The sequence below is a fragment of the Cavia porcellus genome, unplaced genomic scaffold (genome assembly GCF_034190915.1).
Source record: "Cavia porcellus strain 051 isolate PalLab524CR breed Dunkin Hartley unplaced genomic scaffold, mCavPor4.1 scaffold_32, whole genome shotgun sequence".
Lineage (NCBI taxonomy): Eukaryota > Metazoa > Chordata > Mammalia > Rodentia > Caviidae > Cavia > Cavia porcellus.
This window is the reverse complement of record NW_026947515.1, coordinates 41,853,796-41,878,024: the sequence shown is the minus strand read 5'-3', so window position 1 is coordinate 41,878,024 and position 24,229 is coordinate 41,853,796. Positions and strand designations below refer to the sequence as shown.

Sequence of the window (24,229 nt, the reverse complement as noted above, 5' to 3'; positions counted from 1 at the left end):
CGATAGTTCCCACTAAATGCATTTACAAATCCACAGCAGGTACTCCATGCAGGAGAAGCACCATACCAGCAAAACAAGACACTGCTCTTGTCACAGGTAGCTGAGTTAGACAGAAATATTACAGGCAGTCGGATAGAGCTGGGCCCTAAAAGAAACCAGTGAAGAAGGCCAGATACCTTGTAACTGTGGGGAAGACATTCATCTACCGCTGTGGGTCAGACCTCAAGACAAAAGATCAAATAAATTTACATTCTAAGGATAAAACATTAGGGACTGATACTCTAAATAGATCTCTATCATCCTGAGGAAGTCAAAAAGAGCCATTAACCTAACAGGCAGAGTCCTCATCCACTTGCTAAGAGAGTGCTTCCCCATTGGTCCCTGACTTAGTCAATCTTACCTGAGCAACTGTACTCATAATCTTATTGGTTGGTCATAGTTGTGTCCCACCTTGTGCCTTCCTTGGGAGTTCCCATTTTTCCCACCTTGTCCCTGCTTCACCTGATGGTTTTGGTCTGTAAAATCCCTACAGAAGGTCGAGTCCTCAGCAACCCACTCAGGATCCCTTCTGTCTTTCAGACAGAAGCTTTCTTTCTCTTAATAAACATATTCTCCTCTTAACCTCCGATGTTGCTAAAATTCATTCTTTGATTTTAGAGAACACAAACCCAACCAGACATCTAATAACCTGGGAGTTTCTTTCCCGTATATCATTTACAAATCTAGTATGTATAGAGGGCAGGCACTCCATACAGGAAAAAGCACCACATCAGGAGCAAACAAAACTATCGACACTGCTCTCATGGAACTTAACTTCTACTGAGGAGACAGATAATAAACACCATTAGATGTGTGTCTTCATTTAGCTCCCATCAGTGTCCTTTTAATAATCTTTATGACAAACTGGTAGGTACAAAGTGTGTTCTCTGAGTGCTGGGAGCCACTGGTCACAAATGCCAGAGACCAGGATTTGCAACTGGCCACTGATATGTGGACAATTTCATGGGACAGAACCCTTGGTTCATGGGATAAGAAGCCAGGAATAACATCAGGTAAACAGTGTCAGAACTGAATTACAGTGTAGGACACCTAATGGGTTTGGAGAGCTGAAGAACTGCGTGTGTGTGTGTGTGTGTGTGTGTGTGTGTGTGTGTGTGTGTGAGTGTGTGCATAGGGGGAGTATCACATATTTCTGGTCACAGAAGTGTTGCGTATGAGTGTAGACAGTATGCTTTGCACAAAAGTTGGCTTAACATCCCATTGTGAGCTCACACAAAGGGAACAGGTTAAGATACTATTTCTCAACCAGGGGTGATTTTGTCTTTCTGGGGACATCAGGTAGTAACTGGAGACATTTCTGGTTTTCTCTATGTGGGAAATACTACTGGCATCGAGTGAATGGAGACCTAAAATTCTGTTCTACATCCCGCAATGGACACAGCAGACTCTACATCAGGGAACTGGTAAGCTCAGAAATCAGCAGTGTTAAGGCTAAGGAATCTGTTTTGTTTGCAGTTATCTAAAACTTGCAGAAAGCGAAGGTGCTCCAACCTCAGTTCCAGATCATATAGTCATTCTGGTCCACTCTTATAAAAAGGCCATCTTTGTTTGCAGCAAACAAAAAACCTCATGACATACCTTCAGGGAAAGGTTTTAGCTTCCCTGAATCCTCCTTCAAACTTCGACTAAGCAGCAAAGGAGGATTCTGCCTAGCACAGCATAAAGACCAGGACTGGACAGCCATTAGAGAAACACAACTACCTGTAGGCGAGGAGTTTACAGAATTATGGAAAATCAGACTAGTCTGTGAGTTGAGCAGCTAACTGCCTATGAGTTACTGAGGTTTACGTCAGTGTCAAAGGAACAAGGGCAGCCACAGACGGGGCACAGTCTTGGAAGGAGGCAGGTGAAGGGTGGCCGGGGTCAGTTCTACATAACTCAGAGACGAACACACTGCTCGAAGTAACATGCCTGGGTTGCCTCACTCCCCAGCTTGGTGGGCAATGGAATTTTCCACCATTCCTCACTTACCACTCACACTGACGATGCTGAACTGTTAGCATTAAGTGATAAAAACCACAAAATAAGAAAATCATTCCTAATTCAACAGGTGTTTAATTCCCAATACTTTTAACAAGACACAGACAACACGACTTCCCCATTTCATCTGCTCTAGCATACCTACTTACGAATATCCATTTAATTTTTGAGCTGGGTCTTACCTTTCCTCACACAGAGAAATACTTTTCATAACATTTCCTGTGTTTATCTATTGTGCCACCTTGTTTTCAACATTCATTTGTAGCACTGGGGGTCTCCTTTCAGGCCAGCTAAGGGCTACACCAGTGAGCTACATCTCAAGGCCTCTTTCCTTTCTTAAACAGCTACATAAATGATTAAAAGATGGCAATGTATTTACTCAGGCCCTCTACCAATGCTGTCAGCATCCCTCTATGTGGGAAACTGGGGTGAACCTAGGGCTTAGATTCTAAGTAAAGACAAGAAAGCAAGGGTTAAATGAGGAAAGCTACGTAGAATATAATGAGTTTGTACTTAGGACAATGCTTTAATTAAGAATCAGCAAACGGGGGCTGGGGATTTAGCTCAGTGGCATAAGCGCCTGCCTTGCAAGCAGGCAGTCGTGAGTTCGATCCCCGGTACCGATAAAAAGGAAAAAGACAAAAAAAAAAAAAAAAGAATCAGCAAACTGAAAGGAAGCTGCCACATGACACATGGAAGTAGCAATTCTTTCTATCTCTAAATTCTCTGGATGAAATATAAATTGAGGGCTCAGTACAACCCAGGCACTCTAGCCCTCTCACATCTCCTCCTGTCTGTCAGTAAGGTACCATTGTTCTCACCAACGCCCTTTGCTCAGCCCCAGTGCATGTATCATAAAAACATGCCATCTTCAAAGGAATTAACTGCCCACAGGACTACAAAAGCTGCCACAATTTGTTTCCCTCTGCTCTCCAAGATCCATGCTGAGAGTTGGTCCCAATCCTTGGTGAGTATCAGTGAATATCTTAGCAAACTTCATGCTGAGCTGTAATGTTTCAGGGTGAAAAGAAAGTTTTTAAAATAAAATTTTCCCTAGCTCTAGAGTTCAGACAGAACTTTAAGAGACAGAATGTCCCAGGGCTTAAATGCATAAATTTGACACCCCTGAGATGATTTTTCTCTCTAAAATTATCTTGGGCATAAGCTACACCATTTGTAGGATGACTCAGAGACAAGTCTTGTTCTAATATCCACTGGTTTCCCAAACATTCTCTCTTTCTCTCATCTCGTACCTCTGAAGACCGCTTTCTACTATTCCCTAATTCTAAGCCCAGTGAGTTCTTTTTTGATTTTATCCCCAAAAGACACAGCCTAGGTTTGTTGCTCAGAGCTCAGTAGTTCTAAATGGTCACCCGGGCCTGACAGTGGGGGCCTTTTTAACAGCACCAAGTCAGATCTCTGCGATATTTGCACAAGTTAAGTACCTTGTTAGGCACGTACATAGATTACTCACTGAACTCTCAAGCAACCCTACTGAGTAGGAAATCTTTATTGCTATTACCATTTCCTAAATGGTAATAGTTAAGGCTTAGAGGCAATTCGCTTTACCAAGGTCAGGCAAAATTAGGAAGCAGGACTGCCCTACAAACTTGAGTAGTCGGATTCCAGACATAAGCTCAGAGCTGTCAGGCTACATTTCCTGCTACAGAACAGAAAGGGTTCAAATTGGTTTGCTAGTGTGTTAGGCAGGTTCTGTGCCTAAAATACCACAGCCCATCCATCCATTCAGGACACATCTATTTTTATCCCTGCCTACCATGTGGCAAGCCCTTTTTAAGGAACGAAAATACAGCTGACAGAGAGACAAGATCCCTGCTCTAAGGGTGCTTACACACTGGCTGCAAAAATCAATGATCCCAGTGATTTCAGGTACTCATACATGTCATGAACAATAACACAGGGTGACAGGAGAGGAGAGATGGTGCAAATGAAGGAGATGGTTTGGAAAAAAAGCCTCCTTGAGCAGGTGACATTGAAGAAGAACTGAATAAGAGGTTGCTGTGAACCAGCATTCCAGATGGTGGCCAGAGCAAGCTCAAATGCTCGCAGAGTACAGGACAGCCTGTGGTTCAGAACAGGTCAGCACAGCTAGAGAAAAAAGACTGTCAGAGGAAGAAGAGCTCAGAGAGGCAGGGAGCAAACATATCTCTGAGGTCTGAGGGCCAAGGTAAGGAGTTCAGACCTGTATTCTGCACTGGGAATCCTGCGGTAGGATTTCAGCAAGAGTGAGAAATCATCTGATTATCATTTTAAACCCTCACGGGGGCTGTTGTAGAGGACGGAAAATGAGAGGGCTGCAGAGAAAACAAAATAGGAACCACTGCACAACGCCAGATGCTTGAACGAGGGTGTTACACATTAAAGCAAAAATGGAATTTCTGGGCAAGATGAGCCAGCAGAAAGCTTAGCTAGGAGGTATGGAAAGAAAAAAATAAAAGATGATGTCTAGGGGGTCGGGTGTGACTCACCAGTAAAGTACTATCTGCCTCCCACAACGAAGAAAAAAAACCCACGTATCTTGGATGTGGATTTGAGCAACTGGGTAGGGCTTTGCAGGTAGAGCCTGAAACACTGCTGCTTCTGTGTTTCTGGGGTTCTTGAGTCAATGGCCATTCATCTTGTGAACTTTATTTGCCTCTCAGGGAATCTCAACTGTATGGATTTAATAGTCAAGCCAAAGTCATCAGCCCCCTTCTCCTGCTCTGTACCTTCACATTCATTCAATTATCAGCGTGAATATTCTTCCCCCGATTTCTATAAGGTACGCAGATTTGTCTCTTCACTGTTCTTACTGCTTCTGCATAGACGGTTCCTGTGCTCATCTAACTGGCCCTCATTTTATCCTGGCATCCTCCCCCTTAACCTCTCATTCGCACAGTCATGAATATATCTGACCATGCGGCTCCCTAATAATATCTCTGCTCAGGAAGCCTGAAATCTCAGCTATTCTGGAGGCTGAGACTTAAGTATAAATCCAGCGGGGGCAACCTGGTGAGATCTTGTTTCAAAATTTTACAAAGGACTGCAGACATAGCTGTGTAGAGCTGGCCTAGAATGTGTGAGACCTTGGATTCAGTGTCCAGGACTGTGAAGCAAAACAATCAAATGGATTAAATCCCCCCCCCCCAAAAAAAACAAAAAAACAAAAACCGCTGGCTTCTGCTTGCTCTTGGGGGCAAAGACCACCTTTGCCATGGCTCTCACGTTCCGATGCAGCCCCCCGTGGCCCCAGCGCACGCAGCTTTTCTTCAGCACACTGATCACCTGCACGCTTCCCAGAAATGCCACTCTCCTTTCTGGCTCTAGGGACTCGGCACACACCGGTCCTGCCTGGCAGCACCTACACCCCATGTAGCTCTACCATGTCCTACTTGTCCCCAGTGGACATTTCTTAGAACCTCCACTGCTGAATTCCCCGTGAGTTTCTTTGCTCAGCGCTCAGCACGAAGACACATAATCTGAGTAATCAGTGCTGCTGCATTCAATAGCTCCTGCCCCTGGGCTCCTCTTCCAGATACGAGATCCTGTCAGATTTGCCCAGTACCTGGCACGCACAAGAACTGCCCTTAGAGGGCAGGCGCAGTATCTAATACTTGTTAATAAGGTGGAGACACACCTTCACATCTAGCAGTTTATCTATTGGATGTGACTTGCTTATCAGATATGCAAGAGTCTTAAAAATCTATAAGCTAACTAGCTTCATTCAAGATATAAAAGTTTAAGTGTTGGGAATTATGACTAAATAATTGCTAAGGAGCTTCTAAGAGAAATAACTGCAAAACTGATATGGGTTGCAATAAAACACAGAGCTGCATGGACATCCACGAAGTCCCTTCTAGCCATGAGGCTTCTTTATGATAGTAGGAGAGAGATTATGACCCCACTTGCTCATTGATTGGCATCATTCTTTCTGTGGGCAGCAATCTCGTGACATTCTGACACTTGACCTGACTGGCTAGTGTTTGCCATCCAGCCCTCCCTCTGCCTTTTCCTGATCTCTTTTATTTTCTTTTAGAATCTCTTTAACTGCTTTTTTCTCTACCCATTCAGTAGGTCTGGATACATCTTCCTAAGACAATTTATTTCAGAATTTAGGCAATTTGAAAGTGTCCCGTTGACTAGTAAATTTCCTGATGTGTGCTATGTTTGAGAAAAAGGATTTTCATTTAGTCATTCAAAAGATGATAAGCTGATAAGCCCAAGAAACTACTGAGAAGATCTAGTACTTAAAATCTGTACAGTTAACTTCCTGACTGACCTGTGCTGGGCACTGGTATCCATTGCACTGTGATTGCAGGCTAACCAAACAGGTTCCCCATTTGCAGGTCCACTACTGGACACATGTGGCTGCAGCTGATGATGGCTACATGTCCTGACTGCTATAGGAAGCTGGACACTGTGTGTCCTCACAAATGAGTCATGGCCAGTCATGGCAAACCCATTTTTCTGATATATTTTCCTTTCTTGGCCTCCTCTGCAGCTAAAGAGACACAAAATACATTCTGAGACAGAATTATTTTCTGATTAAAAAACAAGTATGCGAAGATAAAGCATATACTAACTACCTGCTTATGTGGGTATGTAAAGACATGATGTCTGGAGCTGTGGCAGCCCTATTGTAGCTATGGGGCACAGCATTACAGAGATGTAACCCAAGGCTGCTAAATAGTTTGCAAAGTTACTTTTGACATCTTGTTAAAAGAGATGTTAAATGTCTTTTTTGCTGAAGCCAGTAATCAAGACTTTCACGTCCTGTATTCGGATTCTCTGACCAGATCTTGGGCTCTGGGGGTCCTTGGAGGGACTGCCCCTCTAATGGTTGGACAATTCCTAAGGAAACAAACAACTCAGCCAGAGCACACTTTCCACATAGAAACCAACCAATTCAGAGCTTACACTCCCAGCTTCTCTTTGACCAGCTCTCGCACTGCTGGCCATTATCCATTCGCTTCACTGGGACCAGGTACCAGACAACTAGAGGCAGTCCTCATGCCTCGATGTCTGCTGAAGTCTCTCGAACCTAACCTTGCTTACCCCGCCTATTGTTTCTTTGTGCAGAAACTATAACAAATGCTCTGGCTTACATCCCCATCTTTCCCCTCCGTTTAGGAAATGTGAGGAACAAATTCTTTTCAACCACAGTCTCTTCTGATCTGTTGCTCTCACCATACCTTAAATTTGCCAGCAAGTCAAACTACACTTTAGAACACTCAGGGAGCCAAACATCTCCTAGCTGACAGAATTTGCAAGGGTCTCAATCCAATAAAAACGCCACAAATAAAAACTCCATCCCAGAAAAAATAAATGTGAGTACTAATCCACTTATAAGCAAACACCAAAGACTGATTTGAAGCCTCTGGGGTTAACAGTCAGATGAGACTCTTGATATCAAAACATAGCACGTCTGAGATCAATTATTTTAAAGAGTGCTTCTCTTGGAGTAAAAGAAAGGATGCATATGGGTCAAAGGCAAGCATGGCTTCAGGTCCTATCAGGAATAGCTCCTGGATTTCCGCATTTGGTATGCACTTGACAGAAGGATTTCATATTCAATGTAATCCTACAAACTCTCATTTTAGATTGCTCAGGTTCCCTTTGTTGAGATCCCTGACACATACAGAATTATTTCTGTAGCTATTTTCCAGATCTGTGAGTTTTATTTATACCACACACAAGTGATTGCTGCTTGGAATACAGGTTAAGTATCCCTAGTCTTATAATACAAAATCCAAGCACTCCAAAACCTGAAACATTTTAAACACCAATATGACGCCACAAGTGGAAAATTCAACACCTGGCCTGGGGATTTAGCTCAGCGGCATAAGCGCCTGCATTGCAAGCAGGCAGTCGTGAGTTCCATCCCCGGTACCGATAAAAAGGATAAAGACAAAAAAAAAAAAAAAAAAAAAAAAGAAAGAAAGAAAATTCAACACCTGACCTCATGTGACAGGCCACGGCCAAAACACAGGTGCACTAAACATGCTGCATACAATTAACTTCAGGTTATGGGCACCAGGTGTAGATGCAACTCAAATGAATTTCTTGTTTAGACTTGTGTCCATCCCCAAAATCATTCATTATGTATATACAAGTAGGATTCAAAATGTAGAATCCAAAACACTGCTGGTTCTAAACATAGTGGATAAAGAATACCCAGTTAGTATTATTAAGAAAGAAGAAACCAGGGCTGGGAAGAGAAGAAGAAATGAGTGACAGAGTAAGCAGAGCAGGTGTCTCCACTTCAGCAGGAGACGGGAGGAAGCCGTGGTGTGTGTGACCTGACATCCAACAGAGACAAAGATGCTGCCAAGTCAACCGAGGGGGATCAACACTAGCTCCGGGTCGGAAAAATATAACAAACACTAACCATCTAAGTTGTAAACTCAAGGAAGGAGAAAAAAGGTCTCCTAGATTGCAAATTTCTGGTGCTAAAAACAAGTGACATCTCAGAGTATCTTTTAATCTTTGGTAGATTTGAAAGAGGCAGAGGTGAAGAGGGCAGTAAACCTTCCTACAGTAAGACTGTTCACACCAAGAAGTGTGAAATGGAATTGCATTTGACAATGCCTATTATTACTGACGCAGGTTGCAAGCAAAGATAATCAGCAACTTTACTCTTCAGTATTTCATTATCGTGAAAACAATTTCACTTATAACCTCTAAAAGCACGGCACAATTGCTTTCATGAGATCGTAAAATACTTTTGGGGCCAATGAAATCTATGAGTGAGCCATTGTAGGGGTGAAGATGCCTATCAAGAGTAAAGTTCCCCCACAGGTGGGGTTTCAGCCATGCATCTCTTACCCTTCTGGCAGCCTCACTCTGGAGAAGCCAAGAACCAAGACCTCACCTCTCTGCCTGGGAAGGGTACTGATTTAGGCAAGAACAGTGGAAAGATTGTCACTCTGCAGAAATAAGCAGATAGGCTTGCTTGGTTGATGTGTACACACATTAAGGACCCTTGCCATCAGGAGGCAAGTTGGAGCTGCCTGGGGTCCCGTCAAGGGCACTTACGGAGCGTTTGTCGGCCTCCGCTCCTTGCTGTCCCTGCAGACACGCGGTGAGCTTCTTATGCGTGCTGTGGGACACTTGCTTTACCAGCTCCAGACGCTTCTCCACCTGCAGACAGAAGGAGGGGTGCCATGGGGGAAGGGCAAGGTCAGAAGAGGTGTGGTTATCAATATGAACAACTGTGACACCTGTCTTTAAAAACAAGGACTCTGGGGAAGGGATCACCCATTGGTGGAGAGTTGGAGGAGGACAGACTGCAGACCATGGTGCTCTCCTGCTAACCAAATAATGAAAACTTTAAAGCTCTCCTCAATCTGAGCTAAATTGTATAGTCATCCTGATTATCTGTGGGGGCTTGGTTCTAAGACCTCCTTGAAAAAATCCACAGATGTTCAAATCCTTATATAAAAGGGCACAGTAAATCCATGTAAGCTATGTGTATCCTTCTTATACTATAAATTATCGCTAGATTACTCCTAATATTGCATACAATGTAAATATTATATTAATGCTTGGAATACTCCATTGTTTAAAAATTAATGACAATAAGAAAAATCTGTATATGTTTAGCAACTGATGCAATTTTTCTCAATATTTTTCTTTTCTTTTTGGTTCCAGGGATTGAACTCATGACCTTGTGCTCTGTCACACAGGCACTATGCCACTGAGCTAGGTCCCCAGCCCCTCCCTCCTCAATAGTTTTGACCCACAGTGGAATCCACAGATGTGGACACGCATGTATAGGACGGTCAATTGTAACCAAAATGTAAAGCATTCTTGTGAGACACAAAAAGTGTGTCTCCAGTCTGTACCGAGTGCCAGGAGTAGCTGATACATCTAATCAGACACCTCTCTCACACACAAAATGAAGACTGGCTTTATTTTGAAAAACAAAGCACCTTCGGTGACATGAACCCACAAGCAGCGACAGCCTTACCTGAAGAAGGTCTTCACTCAGAACTTCAGTCTTTTCTGCCCTATGGAGAAAATCGAGAAACAGGTCAGTAACCAAAAATAAAATATATTAAAAACATAGCCTCATAATTATTCCTCACTCTCTTCTCTTAGCAAACACTAGAAAAACATTAGTAACAGAAGCTCCTAACAAGAGAACATAGGACAATTCTGGAACTTATAAGGGACCTTAAACAAGCAACACACCTGTAAGGACTGCAGGTAAGATACTTTTGAATTTCCTGCTATAGATCTGGAGCTGGATTAAACACAACAAGCATACACTTCTTTTGTTCCCAACATGTATTTTTTTAAAGACACAGAATTAGGTAGATTTTTGTATCTAGTTGGCCTCCTCCAAGCAAGCAAGAGCAGCAGAAATCTGAGCAGAAATCAGTAAAAGAAACAGGGCCAGTAACTGAGGTAGAGGCAGTAACATCAAGGTCTGGCGACCAGGTGTTAGGACGCTATCCTCAATGACATGAGTGTTCACATAGGAATGCCAAGAAATGGACCCAAAAAATCCCAGATCTGATATAAGTTCAGCAAGATTGTATGACCCACGATAAACATACAAAAATAAAATATCTCTACATGCATATAATTAACACGGACATTGTTAAAAACACCACAGACAACAGGTTAAAGAATACAATTCTTGGGCTGGGGATTTAGCTCAGTGGTATTGGCGCCTGCCTTGCAAGTGTGTGGTCATGAGTTCGATTCCCGGTACTGATAAAAAAGAAAAAGACAAAAAAAAAATTTTAAGAATATAATTCTTAGGTGTCAGTGTACCAAAACATACAAAGGACGAAGAGAAGAGGATAGAGAGAGGGGAAGGGGAGGTAAAAAGCAGTAAAGGTGTTATCCTCATATGCCAACTTCCCACAATGAAGGTAATCATTAGCTACTGCAAATATCTACTAATAAAAATTCAAAAATAAAAATCTAAACAGACATCTCTCTCTCACACACACAATAAAAAGAACTTGCAGACTCAAAGCTACAAAATGTTTGTGAAGGAAACCAGTTGAGAGCTAAGTAAATGGAGAGATGTGTCTATAGACTAGAAAAGGCAATATATCAAGAGTGATCAAAATATATAGTGGATATTTAAATTAAAGAACGTTATTACTGCAAAAGACATACTGCTGTCAATTACCCTCAAAACCCTCCCACTAGTCTGAAACGCCCTTCCTCTAATTTCTGAGGCAGCTCTGCAAGTCTTCTTTTGTGGGTGTTTGTACAGAGAATAACAGACAGTACAGTGAACCTTCTAAAGAAAAGGCAGATGTGTAAAACATTACAGTGTGGTCACGTTCATCCCATTCCCAGGATCTGGAACTAGAGCCGGGGACTCCTGGCTCTTCCCCAACGTCAAAATAACCATGAAAGATAAACATTCTGAATTGGCTCCAGACACCCTGGTAGTCACGACCCAACTAAAGACATACATAAAAGAGGACTTTCCAGAACGGCTTCAGAAAAGTGTCAAGAATGCTGGGATAATTTTGCTTGAAACATGGGGGAGTGTTTTGAGGGGTATTAATAGCAAAATGTTTCATCTTTAAAAATCTAAACATACATCCGTTTTCAATAGTAGCCTCATAGCAAGGATGACAATTCTCCCTAGACTGACCATAAATTGTCACTAGAAAGTGTCAACAGGATTTGCTCTACATATGGACTCTGAAGCCGTTAAAGTTAAAGTACAAAGGAAATATAATAACTGAAACCATTTCTAGAAAAAAATACATGAAATAATTGTATCTAAATTACATAAAGAAGTCTTATATTCAGTAAGAAAAGTTATCTTACAATGGGCAAAAGAGCTCAGCAGAAATTTGACCAAGGAAAACATGTGGATGCCAAGTAAGCACAAGGAAAGATGTTGATCATTACTGTCCATTAGTAAAGTGTGAATTCATACCAAAATAAGAGACAAGTATTAGAATGGCAACACATACATACACACACACACACACACACACACACACACACACACACACCGCAGATCGCAAGATCTAGAAAAGACAGAATCCTTGCAACTCTCACAAATTGTTGAGGTTGAACACTAAAAAATGGCACAGCCTCTATGGGAAGCAGTCTATTATAAACAAATATATAGCTGAAAAAACCAACACATGTATATGTATATATATATGTGTATGTGTATGTATAGGTATATGAAAACAAGATAGCTATACTACTGATTTCTCTGAGTTCACTGAAAAGAAATATCTGTCCTGGTATTGTTTGGACAATTGAATGCAGATGTCTTGTGCTCTGGGTGAATGATTTGGGGATGACAATCAGCAATGTATGTACCATTGTTACTCCATGATTGATGTGTTTAGAAATTTGAGCTTCTTTTTTTTTTTTTTGAAATAAGATGGATTGATTGATTTCAGTACTGGGAATCAAACTTATGATCTCATAATGGATTTCAAAAAAAACTTGAACTTATGCTTGCCACACGATCTGCAATGCTACTTGACAAAAATGAAATTTTATGCTTAAGAAACCACACATACACACGCATTCCTTGAGGATGTTGATAAGAGCTTTATCCGTAATACTGAAATTCTAGAAGCAAACCAAATGCCCCCCCCCTCCTGGTGAGGAGGTAAACAAAGTGTGGAACTTATATACAACAGAATAATCTCCAGCAATGCATAGGAATAGAATACTGTGACATAAGTCCACATCAAAACCATTATGCTCAATGTAAAAAGGTCCATCTCACAAAGTTAGAGACACATAATTACTCCATTCACATTCCATTATTAAAAAGCTAGAGCATAGGAATGGACACCAGGGCAGTGGGTGATGTGGGTTGGGGATGGCGAGCCACACGCGGGTGACATGAGAGAACTTTCTGAGGTCATGGAACCGCTCTGCATTTTGTTTGTGGTGGTGGTTACACAAATCTGTGTACATGCTGAGACTCATAGAAGTTCATCCAAACAGTTACTTTTTCTTTATAAACATTGTTAAAGTAAAAAAAGATCTTTTAAGAGTTGCCATACTGGACAACAATAATACTACATAAATCCAGGAGGGTGGATTATTGAAATAGTCTAGCTCCTAGTAAGGTTCTTCAGAAAAGGTAAAACTACAGCTTAAGATTTTGTTAAGCTAAGACATGGTAAACCATTGAGAGATATCACTCACTACACAGGCAGAAAGAGAGTATATATCTTCCAGACTAACAGAGGCAAAATAATAAAGACTTAATGATGGGAACCAAAGGAGGAAAATGGGTGGCAGGTGAATCAATACAAAATAATAATTTTAAAAGTCCAAAGTAAAATAGTAGACACAAGTTCAACTACACGGAAAAATATAAATGGACTAAATACTCTGGTTAAAAACCAAAGCTATTCAGTCTGGATATAAGAAATATACCTTGATGCCAATCATAAAAGTGGTATGTTGGACATAAATAATGACAGTCTGAAGAGAAAAAGAAACACTAAAAATAGATTTTGAGGGGAAATACCTATTTTTGTTTTGTGATGCTGGGCATAGAACCCAGGACATCACAAGTGCTAGGCAAGCAGTCTATGACTGAGCTACACGTTCAATGCCTCTAGCTATTTTTAATTAATATAATTGACTTTGAAGGGGAGAGAATTACAACATAATGATAAAAAAAAGTTTAACTCATTGAGAAATTATGAGAATTCTGAACTCAGGTGCACCAATAAGAATCACAGAATATAAATAAAAACTGAGAAAAGCTCAGGGAAGTCCTAAAAATTATAGCATAACAGAAGATATCAAAATTCTTCTTTCTGTTAATAAGAGGCAATAAAGCTATAGGGGAGTTGAAGACTCTAAAATAACAGAATTTGACACATAAAGAATTCTGAATCCAGTCACAGAGAAGCTGAAATGTTCTATGCCCATAAAAATTCATTTCCAAACACCAATCATCTGACTAGCTGTCTTAGTTACTTTTGTCATTGTGGAGACAAGTATCTGACACCTACAAGTTAAGGAGGAAACGTGTATTTTGGCTCACAGTTTTTACGGATTTTAGCCCACAGTCACTGGGTCCAAGGGCAGCATTGGCCAAGGAGGATCACAGAGGAGACACTCCCTGGTGTGGCAGGCGGAAGGCAGGAATCAGCCAAAGCAGCAAGCATCAGAGGACGGCCCATACAGGCTCTAAGCCTATTACTGAATAGGTCCACCTACAGTCAGAGTGGGCCTTCCTTTATCTATATTACGAATCCCAGCATCGTGCCCTTAATCTCAGTATCCCACTTTAATCGAGTCACCTTCAAAGCTCTCCACCCATGACTGCATGAGGCTTTGCAGGGTCATCTAGATACGGTTATAACACTAGCCAATAAAGCACTTCTCAACAAACAGAAAAGGGTGAATGAGACACAAAGATAATGTGCTCTAAACCCAATGCACTTGAAACAGGTAACAAATTTAAAGGTAAGATAAAATCATTGGGAAATTCATAAAGCCTTAAATAGCTAATTGGTCAAAAAATTATTGTTGGAAACTTTTAACTTTTCAGAATTGAGGAACAATGAAAGCACTGCTTATTAAGTTTGTCAAGATAGCAGAGTGACACTTACTGCTTACATTAGAAAAGAGACTAAGGCACCTCACAGGTACAAATATAAAAAACATAAACTTCAATAAAGTAGGAGAAAATAATAAATCAAAATGGCAAATCTCAACAAGATTTATTCAGCAAACAAAACAGAGAAAAGATAAATGATATAAAACAAATACAGAATTTAAACTCAAGTTGAGATTAGAAAGAAAAATAAAAGTGAGGAACAATTTTACTTTACAATTAAAATGGTTCAATAGAAAAATAAAACAAGTTAAAATTGTGTAAAGAGAAGAAGCTGGAAGAGTTTTATACATAGTAAAGAAATTAAGACAGCAACCAAATATCTTTCCAAAAAAAAAAAAAAAAAAAACCAGAAGGCCAAGATGTTTTACAGGTAACTTTTCAAGAAATGTTTATTCCTAAATTCTTACACTCTTAAAAGTAGAAGAAGAAAAACAAAATCCTGTAACTCTTTAGAAGTATCACTTGATATCAAAACCAGAAAAAGACAACACAAGGAAATTAAAGATCACTCTGTCTGAGTTACTTTTTTCATTGTTAAGCCAAAGCATCTGATATCTAAAGTCAAGGGATGACAGGTTTATTCAGCTCAGAGTTGGTGCAGGTTGCAGTCCATAATCAGCTGGCTCCAAGGCAAGTGACATCACAAAGGAGAAACAGTTCATGGCAGGCAGAAAACAGCCAAACAAGAGACACCCACAGCTGTTTCTGTCCCTTGTATCTTTATCGAGGTTACTTAGGGCACTCACATCCTTACTCCCAGTGCCCTTGCTGCTAGCTTTCCACCACAAATCAATCCCAGCACCACATAATCTAGATCCAGCCACCTCTGAAAAAGCCCCACCTGTGACTGCAGGAGGCTTTGGGGGGACATCTAGACACAGCCATAACACAGGCATATATATTACAAATGATATGCCACTTCTCAGCATAATTAATACACTAAGAACAAGTTAGATTAATTGCCAGAATATGAGTCATTTAAATTTAGAAATCTGCAAGTGCAATTCATCATTTTGCTAAACAAAAATAACAAAAATGGGCACAAAATGCAAATTATTTAATAAAATTTGATGCATGCTTATAACAAAAAATAAAACAACTTGATTTTTAAAATGCTTATAAATTTTATGTTTACTAGAAACATTAAAATATACTTTTTAACTGAGAGTAAGATAAAGATTTCTACTTTTCCAGCTTAGTCAGCACTGAAATAGAAAATTTCAAAACTTACAAAGTAAAATGCTAAACAAAGTAAATCCAAAGTAATGTACAAAAATTATAAAAAAGTTTAGAACGGCAGGTTGATATAAAGTCAGTATTACATGATCAATATACTCAGAAAACATAATTTTAACAGTTAACACAGTAAAGAAATTTGAGTAAATTTAATAAGATGAAAAATATTTTATGTAGACAGTGTTTGAAAATAGTAAACATTGGGGACTGGGGATTTAGCTCAGCGGCATAAGCGCTTGCCTTGTAAGCAGGCAGTCGTGAGTTCGATCCCCGGGACCGATAAAAAGAAAAAAGACAAAAAAAAAAAAAAAAAGAAAGAAAGAAAATAATAAACATTAACACAAGAAAAGAGATGTATTGTATTTGTGAATGGAAGAATTTATTTTGTAAATATGTCAGTTTTCTTCACATCAATGAGATTTCAATCTTTTGTTTTGTTTTGTTTTTCATACTGAGAATTGAACACCGAGCTAGATAAATGCTCAGCTTTCCCTTTTAAATTTTATTTTGAGCTGGGTTTCTCTAAGTGGTCCAGGCTGGACTAGAACTTCTGATCCTCTAATAGCTGGGATTAGAGGTATGCACCACATAGCCCACCTCAATCAAACATCTTAATAAGGATTTAAAAAATCATTTAACGAGCTGAACCCAAAATTTATATGCAAATGTAGAAGGGTTAAGAAAATAATTGAAGATGATCCTGGAGAAGAATAACTAGGATAGCTTTGCTATCAGATATTAAACTTGTTAAACCACAGGAACTGGAAATATATAATTGCATAGCAATGATCACTGTAATATAAGAGGGTGCCAAAACCCAACCTACTCAGACATAGAGAAATGATAGCTGCCAGGAGTCTTATCTATCACTGAGAAACATGGGGAGGAGGAAAGGAATTATTCAGTAAGTAGTATGGACCAGCTGTTTATACATATGAAGAAAAAAAGAAATTGGATTTCTAAGAAACAGCTACAAAAAGAGAATATTCTTGTGTCTCCAACTATGGAATGACACTTTTTTTTTTTTTTTTGTCTTTTTCATTTTTCTCGGTACCAGGGATCGAACTCACGACCGCCTGCTTGCAAGGCAGGTGCTTATGCCGCTGAGCTAAATCCCCAGCCCCTGGAATGACACTTTTGAACATAAAGAAAAATAAATCTAATAATAAACATTTGCATTAAAATTAATTCTAGTATGATGGCTTTAAAAATAGTAAAAACAAAATCAGACACTGGAATAAATATATGTAAAAAAATAACTACCAAAAGATTAATATTCAGTCTGTATCAAGAACTCCTACCAGTAAATGAAAAGAAAACAAATCACCTCTTTAGAAAAGTAGGCTAAAGACTAGCACTTTTTAAAAGAAGAAATTGTAAGGCTTAACAAATGTATAAAAACAGTTCAATTTTGTTGGTAATCAGGAATATACAAATTAAAATGACGAAGGGATACTGTTTTGTACCTACCAGGCTGACAAAAATGAAGAAGACTGACAATTTTAAAAAGTGAAGACAAGGACCTCTAAAAGAGTTCCTCTAAGTGAAGACTTAAAAGGACTGTGGAAAGCAATACGTCAGTGCCCTATTCCTTCAACACTGAACTTCCGCATTCAAATGAAACTACTTCTGTTATGGTTTGTGTCTAGATGTCCCCTCAAAGCCTCATGCATCATGAGGGGTGCTTTTCAGAGGTGGCCGAATCTGCAGTGTGTGATGCTGAGCTCCAGGGTGTGTGATGATTAAATCAATCCACCTATTAGGCTTGGCATAGTTCTGATTAGGATTAAGGGTGTGAATGTTTCATCTGTTCCAAGGCGGGCGGCCTGCACACAGTCTAAGGCACAGAAAGAGGGCTAATGTGCTCCTGCTTGCCTGCTTTCCAAGGACTGTTTCTCCACTGCAGTCCTCCTCCGCCATGCTACCCTGCCTTGGAGCCAGCTGACTATCAACTGGAGACCTCTACAAACTGAGCTATATAAAGCTTTCCTGCCTTAATTTATGGGCATTGGGTATTGTGCCTTATAGAAAAGAAACTAAGACAACTTCTTAAGAGAACAATCCTTAATCTATGTTTGATGCACTTTCACATTTTCTAATATGCTCTTAAATTGATTTTACTATCACTAAAGAGTTGGGATCTGCATTCTAAACATAGTTACTCTCAGAGGAGAAAAAAGATTGGAATATATTCATATTGGCATACCATATGGTAATAAAAATGATAAAATAAAATTACCCAAAACAAGGTGGGTGAAATCTTAGAGGTATAATGTTCAGAAGAAAAACAGCAGAAAAACAAGACTATAAGAATCATGATACTATTTTCATAAAGCTCAATACGATCAAACAACATATAATGAAAGGATAAACACACATATAATAAAACAAAAACAAAGCAAAACAAGCACCTAGGTATATATAGGAAGCTTTAAATACTGGTTTTCTGTGAGAAAAAGATTGGCTTTGGGAAAGACATATAGGTATCATCCACAGAAGCAGTAATGTTTTGGTTCTGGTTATGTAGTTAATGGCTTCTTAGTACATTTCATAACATAAATATGGAAATATAGGCAGTTTATGTATATAATACTTGCATCAAGTAAAATATGCATTAATGCTAACGAAAACTAAGGACTAGGTGATTAGGTATAAACTCAGAATAAATAAATTCTCACAAGACTAAAAATAAGCATACAGACTTGTCCACTGGGAGCTTCCCTGAGTGACAGAGGAGCTGCAGGCCTGCAGGGATCACGGCAGGGTGGCCATACCTGTGCCTGTGTGCTCAGCGTACAGCTCAGTGAAGGAACAAGACTGGACCCGAGCCTTCCCTGCCCCCTGGTCCCCTTCCAGGTATAAGATGGCCTCCCATGTGGCTGATCCACCTCACTTCACTTCAGGTGTCAAACCCAGGTCTCCGTCTTCCCCTCCAAGGTTCCACGTCAGCGTGGAGGCCTCACGTGAATTCTATGGCCAACTGCAAAGCCTATGGACATTTGACCTGAAAATTTCATGTGTCAGGATCCATCTGAAACGGTACGATTTGCAGACACACATTTTCTTCTCAGTTCTGTTGGTTTTGAAAAGCTGGACACCGTTTCATGTTCAACAGCAGAGATCACTGAGCGGGCTGTGCAATTCAAGCTAGTGGAAATGTGAATGGCTGGTTTCGGGGGGGTCACGTCCCCCGTTTGTACGTGATGTGACAGAAGACTTTATGGCTTGGCACACTGCAGATCTAGCAGCAAAGACACATGGGAAGACAGAGGGGAGCAAAGCCTCGCAGGGAGGCCACTGTTCCTTGATTCAGTCTTCACTCACACTGCAATCTCTATTTTATCTTCGTAAATATTTCTTGTCTTACGATCAATTCCTTTAAGAATAAAAACTGGATATTTTACTGAATAGGTGAGTAAAAAGGATGTATTGTATCTTTTCTCCAGTCAGATTCTATTGGTGCATTTAAGGTATACATGATGATCACATTCCTCCTAAAGAATTTGTACCTGTAACGATATAACTTGTTTTTTCCCATGTCCCTATCCTCTATTTAGCCTCTGCCTCTTCCCCATTTAAAGGCTTTGTTTCTGTGTTTTCCTTCTTTTCTCATTTTTCTTAACTTGTCCCCTCTTCCCATTCCTCTTCCCCTCTCCTGTCTTCCCCTTCCCATTTCAATGCTTTCTTTATTTCACAATACCTATTTTACATTTTGGTCCTTATCTACATATTCAGTTTCTCACACTATAGAAACGGCATAGTATTTATACGTGTGTGTTGTAGTCAGGGATTGTACATGGAGAAGAATTCCAATCAGGACATGAAGTTTATAATATTTTGATAATGGTCACCAGAAGTTAACACAGGAAAATGCAGGAAATCTATCCACAACACCAAAGACATAGATTATTTAGTCAAGAGTCTAAACCCCACAGCAATGTCCTACATGAGTCCAGATAAAAACCCAGAGCTCAGGACAATGCCTCCCCCAGGAGTCCAACTGGAGGCCCAGAGCCCACAAAAAGGACTCACGCCAGTCTCTTTTACAGATCTGTGCCGGGAAGACCCAAGGGTCAGTGGTGGAAGCCAGAAAGTCTATGCCAGCAGGATGAAGGAGCTGTGCTAGTGGGATGAGGGTTCTATGCCAGAGCTGAGAAGTCACACTCACAACAAAGAGGAGGGCTATCCTGAAAGGCACCACAGCCATCGTCAGTGACACTGAGGCCCCGAACTCCTCCGACAACAAGCACAGTTGGGTACATGCCAGGAAGCAGCGTGATGAGTTCATCCTGGAGACCAAGCAGCACATGCCTTCCCCTCCGGAGCCAGGAAGCAATGCTTGATGTGAGGACCAAGGCTTCTCCAGGAGAACCAAAAGCTCAGACAGCAACTCACAGGAGAACCCACAATGCCTCCTTAACGCCTCAACCCTCTCAACACCTCCCTTCTTCTCCACCTATTTATCCTGGCAACTTTTCTCAGGTGGAGCATTTTCGCTCAATGCATGCAGATGTAATCCAGCTAGCGTTAAGTTGACCAGCAGTTCTCAACCCATAACAGTGTGTCTGTTTTATCTCATGAACAGTATGTGCCACAGGCCGCTGAGTTAGTTAGAAATACTATAGGCAGTCTGACAGGGCTGGGCCCTCAAAGGAGCCAGAAGACCAGAAACCTTGCAGCCCTGGAAGAGACAGTCACCTCCTGCTGTGGGCCAGACCTCAAGACAAAAGGCAAAGCAAATACACCCATATCTTAAGGATTCACAGTCCAGATAGTTCTCTGTCACCCTGAGGAAGTCAGGAGTTAGCATCCCACCCCCTACTGGAAGTCCCTGCTGTTAAGCATGCCGGCTTACTACAGGACTCCTCCCCGATTTGCTTCTAATTTAATCAATCTTACCTATGCAATTAACACTACTGGTTGACCACAGTTCTGTCCTGCCTTATTCCCACCTTCCAAACTTCCATTTTTCCTCACTTTGACCATCTAACCTCATGATTTTACCTTATAAAAGTCCCTGGAAAAGACAGAGTCCTTAACAACCTGCTCGGGACCCCTCCTGTCTCTCAGACAGAAGCTTTCTTTCTCTCAATAAATATATTCTGCTCTTAACCTCCATTGTTCCTAAAATTCATTCTTTGATTTTAGAGAACATGAACTCATACTGGACATATAGTAGGTCAGGAGTTTCCTCACATAGTGCTTTCTGTAAAATACAGGAGCACAGCAGGATGTTAGAGCCATCAGCTCCAGGAATGTCACCTGGGTATGAGCCTCAAGGTACAGAGGCTATGAGTCCCCAGGGCAAGAAAGTTTACACATCAGAAATTGAAGCAACAGCCTCCTCAAACAATTCAGTTGCTACCTTAATTGAATTATGCAGATGAACCCTTCTGCATATCATTATCTCTGCATTTTGCAGAGATGCTTTCCTCACTATCCGGCTAGCCAGCTCAGATTACTCACATAGTTCCTGCCATCCTCACTGTCACCCATCTTCACGCTACCCCCCTTCTAGACAAGATAATAAATTGTGGGAGAGGCCTAGGATCAGGACCTCTGTGCAGATCCTCATGGGGATTGGACCAAGGATCCCTCAATTGCTCGTCACTTGGAACATGCCTTAGTGCCTTTACTCTGGCTGTGGGTTGCACTGGAGGTGGCGGATTGGAATTAATTTGCTCAGATTCCATTAATCTCTCAAAGGGATTACAAATGTAACTTTTTGGATTATGGGGAACACTGAAAAAGGGATTAAAATACACAGTGTTTGGGACTGCAATACAAACACCCATATACCATTTTTCATGTTAACTGTTTCCATGGTTTCTTTCCAAATAAGCCCAGACAAGCCCACCTCAGCAGCTGCACACCATTCCTTGGTACACGCGGCTCAGAATAATAGAACACCTGCTCCATATGGATGTGAGTGAGGGTTCCAGTCGTTTCCTACTGCAATCCGTGATGTGAATGACAGTCTTGGAAAAGAAATCTTAGAAAGCTGTGCTGTTCTGTATGTGAGATGAGCCTCTAACATTAGCCCTGCTAATCAGGGACACACATTTAGGAGTCCAGTGAGCCTTCCACTCAGCCTCTGAGAGAAAAGCATCCATGGTCATGTCTTCCAGGGTACATGCTACAAACAGGTGGCTCAATTTTAAGGCATTCCAGAAGGTAGTAATAGCAGTTGATCACCTGTCAACTACACATAAATTAAGATAATAAATAAAAGTGAGTTGCCCAGCTAGAAGAGCTGTAAGCTCTCTCCTTTGAAGCAAAAAGATCTGGCTCCAGAGACAAATTCTGTTCAACTTTGTTTCAACAATTCTGCCAACTTTTCTTGGTGGCAGTGTGGTGGGGTTGGGGTACAGTACTGGGGATTCAACTCAAGGCCTTCACAAAGAGCTACAACTCCAGCCCTTTGCAGGTGGGATCTCACCGAGTCACTACGTTGACCAGGCTGGGTTCTAACTTTCAGTACTCCTGCCTCAGCCTCCCAGAAGGCTGGGATTACAGGCATGCACCACCATGTTCAGCTTCAACTTTGTTCCTAAAACTTTGGAGCCACAAATTTATCTGAAGACCAGACGGAGTTAAGAAAATTCTAGAAAATGTTCTGACAGAGCGCAGTTCATCAACGTTGAATCAGGAGAAGCAAAGGAGGCTACTTATTTGGCCAAACAATAGCTTCATTTCATCTGCAGCTCCCTCCTGCATCAACCCAAACCCCTCCACCAGGTCACTAAAAGTCAAGTAAGCTGATCTTCCAAGCAAGGTCAGCAGCCCCACAGACGAGCTTATTTTTAGGGAGGCTGGTATTTCCAGCTTCATCTTTTAAAGGAAAGACAGGATCATTCATCAAGACAATAAGCACTCTCCACCATGTTCCAGGGATGAGTCACTCTGCAGGGTGACAGGTACTGTGTAGGTGACACCGGGGTACAAGTCATGACTTTCTTATTATTTAACTTTTTTACTCAGTGCACCAAAAGCAAAACAAAACTACACCGAATCGATCTAAGTAGTGTGCACTATTCTATTTATACACTTCAGAACAATCAGCACCACCCACAAAACTTTAGATTGCCACCAGAATTATACATCAGCTTGTTAGGTCACAGTGGCGTTTCCCAAAATGTGTTCCACAAAGAAATAGACTTGTAAGACACTATGGTGGAAAAGATTCTGTGGACAGGTGAACTAGAGAAACATGAAATATTATACTCTCCACTTAGTATCCCATTCAAACATGAAAAGCTCAGAGAAATTCTGCAATTAAAATTGTTCTAATGTTAGCTAACCTGTCATTTCTCAATCTACAAAAATGGGAAAACATTGCAAGTGACACTCAATAACTATGAAGTAGCTGAACACCAGGTACTGAAAATGAAAAGGAAATTAAAATTTGAAATAAAGCCTACCAAGACAGTCTGCTAAGGATGCCCGCCAAGACCAGGCAGATATGTCCGTGTCTGGACAAGCCTGATAACAGAATATGTTTTCCTTCGTGTAAACCTGTGTAACAGATGGCCTTGCAATGTAACTTAAAATGTAACAGGACATTTCTTCCTTTGTATAACCCACACTTTGCACAGCTGATGGCCTTGCAATGTAACCTAAAATGCTTAAACTCCCTTAGCAACCCAAGATGTCACCCAACCCTCCAATCATACTCTGCCAAATCTACCTTTGCACCTCCATATTCCTTCTTCCTATAAAAGCCCAGGAACCCCAATGGGCAGAGCTCTGACTCTTTGGGAGAGACCCCAGTCTAGCCCACTGGTGTAATAAACTGTCTCCTAAACCTCTTTGGTGCCGTTTCTTCCCATGTTTGGTCTCTTTTCTGTAACAAAAACACAGTGGGAAATGTGAAACTGAAGAAAATCATCTCCACAGTATATCTGTACTTGGGACCTCTTCCTGATAGGCTGTTTAGGAGTCAGGGTTCAGCACAAAAAGTCATTTCTTTGGCCTGAGAACCAAGCACCGAGAAGTCGCTGAGTGAAATCAAAGAAGTTGCTTTAATAGAGGGGAGGAAGACAAACCATTTCATGTAAGTTAAATCATCAACTTTCAACAGTGATATTACCAAATCCTCTTAATTTTATACTAATCATCGTTTTAGCAGCTTTGACCCCTTTATATTTGCAGAGTCCCAAGCTAGGCCCCTCCAAGATCCACAGTGAACCCATCCACCCTGCACAGCCCCATTGGGTCCCCTTCCTAAAGGACCTTCCACCCGGCTCCCTTTTACCTGAGGTTCAGTCTGTGAGTGCTTCGGAAGCGCTATTTTGAAATGCACCCAGATTCATTTTAGTTGAGTCTAGACAGTAAGACACGTGGAAGTAACTGAACGAAGAA

The 24,229-nt window shown here is 41.0% G+C and overlaps 2 protein-coding genes across 5 annotated transcripts in view; one reads left to right on the top strand and one right to left on the bottom strand.

Moving 5' to 3' along the window:
- Positions 1-24,229, bottom strand: part of Arhgap44 (Rho GTPase activating protein 44) — a 191,744-nt gene that overhangs the window by 79,634 nt on the left and 87,881 nt on the right. For all 4 annotated transcript variants that reach the window (XM_063241806.1, XM_063241804.1, XM_063241805.1 and 1 more), the window contains exons 2-3: positions 10,010-10,049; positions 9,076-9,180 (exon numbers count right to left, since the gene is read on the bottom strand). In XM_063241806.1, the coding sequence (XP_063097876.1) occupies positions 9,076-9,180; positions 10,010-10,049 (145 nt within the window). The remainder of the gene's footprint in view (positions 1-9,075; positions 9,181-10,009; positions 10,050-24,229) is intronic.
- The window catches only part of LOC134474303 (F-box/LRR-repeat protein 6-like), a 104,882-nt gene continuing 90,666 nt past the window's right edge, over positions 10,014-24,229 (top strand). The window contains exon 1 of the mRNA XM_063241808.1: positions 10,014-10,049. The gene's annotated coding sequence lies outside the window, so the exon portion shown is untranslated. The remainder of the gene's footprint in view (positions 10,050-24,229) is intronic.